The sequence below is a fragment of the Coregonus clupeaformis genome, chromosome 2 (genome assembly GCF_020615455.1).
Source record: "Coregonus clupeaformis isolate EN_2021a chromosome 2, ASM2061545v1, whole genome shotgun sequence".
Lineage (NCBI taxonomy): Eukaryota > Metazoa > Chordata > Actinopteri > Salmoniformes > Salmonidae > Coregonus > Coregonus clupeaformis.
This window is the reverse complement of record NC_059193.1, coordinates 3,266,479-3,273,270: the sequence shown is the minus strand read 5'-3', so window position 1 is coordinate 3,273,270 and position 6,792 is coordinate 3,266,479. Positions and strand designations below refer to the sequence as shown.

General features: G+C 43.7%; 1 protein-coding gene across 1 annotated transcript in view; it reads right to left on the bottom strand.

Annotated features, from left to right (window-relative positions):
- The window catches only part of LOC123481009 (copine-4-like), a 103,574-nt gene that overhangs the window by 44,570 nt on the left and 52,212 nt on the right, over positions 1–6,792 (bottom strand). Inside the window, 1 exon segment of the mRNA XM_045205597.1 lies at positions 900–1,079. Coding sequence (XP_045061532.1) covers positions 900–1,079 — 180 coding nt within the window.

The following is a 6,792-nucleotide window of genomic DNA, read 5'->3' as shown; positions in this document are numbered from 1 at the left end:
GAAATTTTTCACCTAGTCGGCTCGGGGATTAGAACCAGCAACCTTTCGGTTACTGGCACAATGCTCTTAACCACTAAGCTACCTGCCACCCCAGAGAGAGGCTCAGAAGGCTCAAACATTCCAGGTCCGCTGGTGTTCCGGACGCCAACTGTTTCAGCCGACGGCTGCATGTAGCAAAACACTCTTAATGAAAGTCTGGGGGATTATTTCATTACGTGCCTTATCGTTATTTGCACGCGGCATGTCATTTTACTGGTGGCTGACTGTATGTAAACATTACAGCAAGAGAGAGAGCTCCCTTTTGCAGGTGAAAATGGTTGATATAAAACACGATACACTGCCCGTGCAGAGAGGGAGGGTTAGAGGGAGGTGTTGTCTTTCTTGAGTAAACAGTCTGATTGGGTGTACTAACGGCTTTTAAAGGTCTCTAAGTTCAGCTCGGTCTAGCATTAGCACTTAGCACTTAGCAAATGGCCACCCGGACTATTTACATTGACCCCCCCGCTGTTTATTATCTATGCATAGTCACTTTACCCCTACCTACATAATATATAAATAATATGCCATTTAGCAGACCTACATGTACAAATTACCTTGACTAACCTGTACCCCCCCACACATTGACTTGGTACCGGTACCCCCTGTATATAGCTTTGTTATTGTTATGTAATTTTATTGTGTTACTTTAATTTTAATTTTTTTACTTTAGTTTATTTAGTAAATATTTTCTTAACTCTATTTCTTGAACTGCATTGCTGGTTAAGAGCTTGTAAGTAAGCATTTCACGGTAAGGTCTACACCTGTTGTATTCGGCGCATGTGACAAATAAAATTGTATTTTATTTGATTGTGTCAGAGATAGCGAGTTGGAGTTAGCGTGGCATTGCCATGGAAACACACCTGTCCCAGTGTGCACTCCATGGCCCCCAGGAAGTCAGCCTCCTTGATGCCGTTGTGGTTGCTGCTGATGTCATAGAGCTCGTAACGTAACCGCTGTACCTCCTCAAAGTAGAAGTCCAGGGTGAAGACTTTAGAGAAGGTGGGGCTTATAGAGCTACGGATCACCTCTGTCCTGTCAACCTGTAGAGAGAGAGGGGAGGGGGGAGAGCGAGAGAGAGAGAGAGGGGAGAGAGAGAGAGAGGGGGGAGAGAGAGAGAGAGAAGGGGGGGGAGAGAGAGAGAGAGAGAGAGAGAGGGGGGAGAGAGAGAGAGAGAGCGAGAGAGAGAGAGAGAGAGAGAGAGAGAGAGAGAGAGAGAGAGAGAGAGAGAGAGAGAGAGAGAGAGAGAGAGAGAGAGAGAGAGAAAGAAAGAGAGACAGAGAGAGAAAGAAAGAGAGACAGAGAGAATGAGGAATTGGTTTGAAAAAGCAAACTCTCACACAACTGTGGAGAAACAAAAAGCCAAATTAACACACTCACTCAACAACACTGATACATTATCTACTGGGCACAGACGTCAATTCAACGTCTATTCATCGAAATGACGTAGAAACAACGTTGATTCAACCAGTGTGTGCCCAGTGGGTATATACAAGAGTGTCTGCTAAATGACAAAACATTTAAAAATGTATATTCCAGTGGAGGCTTCTCAGAGGAGGAAGGGGAGGACCATCCTCCTCAGTGAATTTCAGAAATAAATAAAATAGTGAAACATCTAAAAAAGTTATCAGTTTTAGGTAAAACTACACTAAATATATTCACGTCACAAAATAATTTATTAAAACACACTGTTTTGCAATGAAGGTCTACAGTAGCCTCAACACCACTCTGTAGGGTAGCACCATGATGTAGCTGGAGGACAGCTAGTTTCCGTCCTCATCTGTGTACATTGAGTTCAATACAAAAACTAGGAGGCTCCTGGTTCTCACCCCCTTCTATAGACTTACACAGTAATTATGACAACTTCCGGAGGATGTCCTCCAACCTATTAGAGCTCTTGCAGCATGAACTGACATGCTGTCCACCCAATCAAAGGATCAGATAATGAATCTAGTACTGAAAGCATAAGCTACAGCTAGCTAGCACTGCAGTGCATACAATGTGGTGAGTAGTTGACTTAAAGAGAGAGAAAGACAATAGTTGAACAGTTCCGAAAAAATATTTCTTCAAAAATGAAGGAGAAGCAAGAGAAAGAGAGAGAGAGAGAGAGAGAGAGAGAGATAGATAGAGAGAGAGAGAGAGAGAGAGAGAGAGAGAGAGAGAGAGAGAGAGAGAGAGAGAGAGAGCTAGTTATATGTCATATTTTTTTCCCTGTCACTTACTTAGCCTACTCAAACACCCGGCTCAAACAGAGATGGAGCTATGTTACCTAGCTGGCTATGGCTATCCAACACTGGAACTCTTCCAAGTCAAGGTAAGCTTTTGGTTTTATTAATTTATTGCCACCGGGGCCCGCCAGTGTAACTGCTAAACTGCTTGCTAACTGTACACTGCACTGCATGATTGTATTAGGTTTACTAACACATTAGTTCTAGTAGCTATGTTGACTATGACGTTAGCTAATATGGTGACAACAATGTAGGCTGTGTGTAGCGGTTAGCGGTTATGATATGCGGTTGTGAAAGAGCTGCTACATCTGGACCCCTACAAATCAACTGGGCTAGACAATCTGGACCCTTTCTTTCTAAAATTAGCAGCCGAAATTGTCGCAACTCCTATTACTAGCCTGTTCAACCTCTCTTTCGTATCGTCTGAGATCCCCAGAGATTAGAAAGCTGCCGCGGTCATCCCCCTCTTCAAAGGGGGTGACACTCTAGATCCAAACTGTTACAGACTTATATCCATCCTGCCCTGCCTTTCGAAAGTATTTGAAAGCCAAGTTAACAAACAGATCACCGACCATTTCGAATCCCACCATACATTCTCCGCTATGCAATCTGGTTTCCGAGCTGGTCATGGGTGTACCTCAGCCACGCTCAAGGTCCTAAACGATATAATAACCGCGATTGATAAAAGACAGTACTGTGCAGCCGTCTTCATCAACCTGGCCAAGGCTTTTGACTCTGTCAATCACCGCATTCTTATTGGCAGACTAAATAGCCTTGGTTTCTCAAATGACTGCCTCGCCTGGTTCACCAACTACTTCTCAGATAGAGTTCAATGTGTCAAATCGGAGGGCCTGTTGTCTGGACCTCTGGCAGTCTCTATGGGGGTGCCTCAGGGTTCAATTCTTGGGCCGACTCTATTCTCTGTGTATATCAATGATGTCGCTCTTGCTGCTGGTGACTCTCAGATCCACCTCTACACAGACAACACCATTTTGTATACATCTGGCCCTTCATTGGACACTGTGTTAACAAACCTCCAAACAAGCTTCAATGCCATACAACACTCCTTCCGTGGCCTCCAACTGCTCTTAAACGCTAGTAAAACTAAATGCATGCTCTTCAATCGAACGCTGCTTGCACCCGCCCGCCCGACTAGAATCACTACTCTCGGCGGGTCTGACATAGAATATGTGGACAACTACAAATACCTAGGTGTCTGGTTAGACCGTAAACTCTCCTTCCAGACTCACATTAAGCATCTCCAATCCAAAGTTAAATCTAGAATCGGCTTCCTATTTCGCAACAAAGCCTCCTTCACTCATGCTGCTAAACATGCCCTCGTAAAACTGACTATCCTACCGATCCTTGACTTTGGCGATGTCATTTACAAAATAGCTTCCAACACTCTACTCAGCAAATTGGATGTAGTCTATCACAGTGCCATCCGTTTTGTCACCAAAGCCCCATATACTACCCACCATTGTGACCTGTACGCTCTCGTTGGCTGGCCCTCACTACATATTCATCGCCAAACCCACTGGCTCCAGGTCATCTATAAATCACTTTTAGGCAAATCCCCGCCTTATCTTAGATCATTGGTCACCATAGCAACACTCACCCGTAGTATACGTTCCAGCAGGTATATCTCACTGATCATCCCCAAAGCCAACACCTCCTTTGGCCGCCATTCCTTCCAGTTCTCAGCTGCAAATGACTGGAATGAACTGCAAAAATCTCTGAAGCTGGAGACACTTATCTCCCTCACTAACTTTAAGCATCAGTTGTCAGAGCAGCTTACCGATCACTACAGCCCATCTGTAATTAGCCCACCCAACTACCTCATCCCCATATTGTTATTTACATTTATTTTGCTCATTTGCACCCCTGTATCTCTATTTGCACATCATCTTCTGCACATCTATCACTCCAGTGTTAATACTAAATTGTAATTATTTTGCACTATGGCCTATTTATTGCCTTACCTCCATAACTTACTACATTTGCACACACTGTATATAGATTTTCTATTGTCTTATTGACTGTATGTTCTGTTTATTCCATATGTAACTCTGTGTTGTTGTTGTTTTTAATCGCACTGCTTTGCATTATCTTGGCCAGGTCGCAGTTGTAAATGAGAACTTGTTCTCAACTGGCTTACCTGGTTAAATAAAGGTGAAATAAAAATAAAAATATGAAGGTTTGTCTTGGAAAGGCCCTGTGTAGCTCATTTGGTAGAGCATGGCGTTTGAAAGCCAGGGTTGTGGGTTCGATTCCCACGGGGGGCCAGTATGAAAAATGTATGCACTCACTAACTGTAAGTCGCTCTGGATAAGAGCGTCTGCTAAATGACTAAAATGTAAAATGAAAGGTTTTTCGCCTGGTCACAGACAGCTGATGTGTTGTGCACTGAAGTCCACAAGCAAAGGGAAAACGTGAGAGGAGTAGAGCTCATAGATGTGAGAAGGAATTATCCAACGATCAAAATGATCATGCTGTTTGTATGTGTCTGCTATGAAAGTGAACTGTGTTTCCGTCTGATCAGGGTTATATTCATTCCGCAGATCTCTTTGAATTTTTTTTTTCTTAAACTGAAGACAACGGAACAAAATGGGGATAAACATACAGTGAGGGAAAAAAGTATTTAATCCCCTGCTGATTTTGTACGTTTGCTCACTGACAAAGACATGATCAGTCTATAATTTTAATGGTAGGTTTATTTGAACAGTGAGAGACAGAATAACAACAAAAACATCCAGAAAAACGCATGTCAAAAATGTTATAAATTGATTTGCATTTTAATAAGGGAAATAAGTATTTGACCCCTCTGCAAAACATGACTTAGTACTTGGTGGCAAAACCCTTGTTGGCAATCACAGAGGTCAGACGTTTCTTGTAGTTGGCCACCAGGTTTGCACACATCTCAGGAGGGATTTTGTCCCACTCCTCTTTGCAGATCTTCTCCAAGTCATTAAGGTTTCGAGCCTGACGTTTGGCAACTCGAATCTTCAGCTCCCTCCACAGATTTTCTATGGGATTAAGGTCTGGAGACTGGCTAGGCCACTCCAGGACCTTAATGTGCTTCTTCTTGAGCCACTCCTTTGTTGCCTTGGCCGTGTGTTTTGGGTCATTGTCATGCTGGAATACCCATCCACGATCCATTTTCAATGCCCTGGCTGAGGGAAGGAGGTTCTCACCCAAGATTTGACGGTACATGTCGCCGTCCAACGTCCCTTTGATGCGGTGAAGTTGTCCTGCCCCCTTAGCAGAAAAACACCCCCAAAGCATAATGTTTCCACCTCCATGTTTGACGGTGGGGATGGTGTTCTTGGAGTCATAGGCAGCATTCCTCCTCCTCCAAACACGGCGAGTTGAGTTGATGCCAAAGAGCTCGATTTTGGTCTCATCTGACCACAACACTTTCACCCAGTTCTCCTCTGAATCTTCAGATGTTCATTGGCAAACTTCAGACGGCCCTGTATATGTGCTTTCTTGAGCAGGGGGACCTTGCGGGCGCTGCAGGATTTCAGTCCTTCACGGCGTAGTGTGTTACCAATTGTTTTCTTGGTGACTATGGTCCCAGCTGCCTTGAGATCATTGACAAGATCCTCCTGTGTTGTTCTGGGCTGATTCCTCACCGTTCTCATGATCATTGCAACTCCACAAGGTGAGATCTTGCATGGAGCCCCAGGCCGAGGGAGATTGACAGTTATTTTGTGTTTCTTCCATTTACGAATAATCGCACCAACTGTTGTCACCTTCTAACCAAGCTGCTTGGCGATGGTCTTGTAGCCCATTCCAGCCTTGTGTAGGTCTACAATCTTGTCCCTGACATCCTTGGAGTGCTCTTTGGTCTTGGACATGGTGGAGAGTTTGGAATTTGATTGATTGATTGCTTCTGTGGACAGGTGTCTTTTATACAGGTAAGAAACTGAGATTAGGAGCACTCCCTTTAAGAGTGTGCTCCTAATCTCAGCTCGTTACCTGTATAAAAGACACATGGGAGCCAGAAATCTTTCTGATTGAGAGGGGGTCAAATACTTATTTCCCTCATTAAAATGCAAATCAATTTATAACATTTTTGACATGCGTTTTTCTGGATTATTTTGTTGTTGTTCTGTCTCTCACTGTTCAAATAAACCTACCATTAAAATTATAAACTGATCATGTCTTTGTCAGTGGGCAAACGTACAAAATCAGCAGGGGATCAAATACTTTTTTCCCTCACTGTACCTGAACTTCTCCAAAATAAACTCTCGTTTGCAACTGTTGGACAAATTACTACACCCTAGATCAGCTAGATGCAGGCAAGGTGGTATTTAATGTGTCACTGTCTGTCACCTTGATTACATTTTAGTAGACGCTCTTATCCAGAGCGACTCACAGTTAGTGAGTGCATACATTTTTCATACTGGCCCCCCGTGGGAATCGAACCCACAACCCTGGCATTGCAAGCGCCATGCTCTACCAACTGAGTTACAGAATTACTCAAAGTTCTCTTGACCTTTGCACCTATGTTGTAAACTTTAAT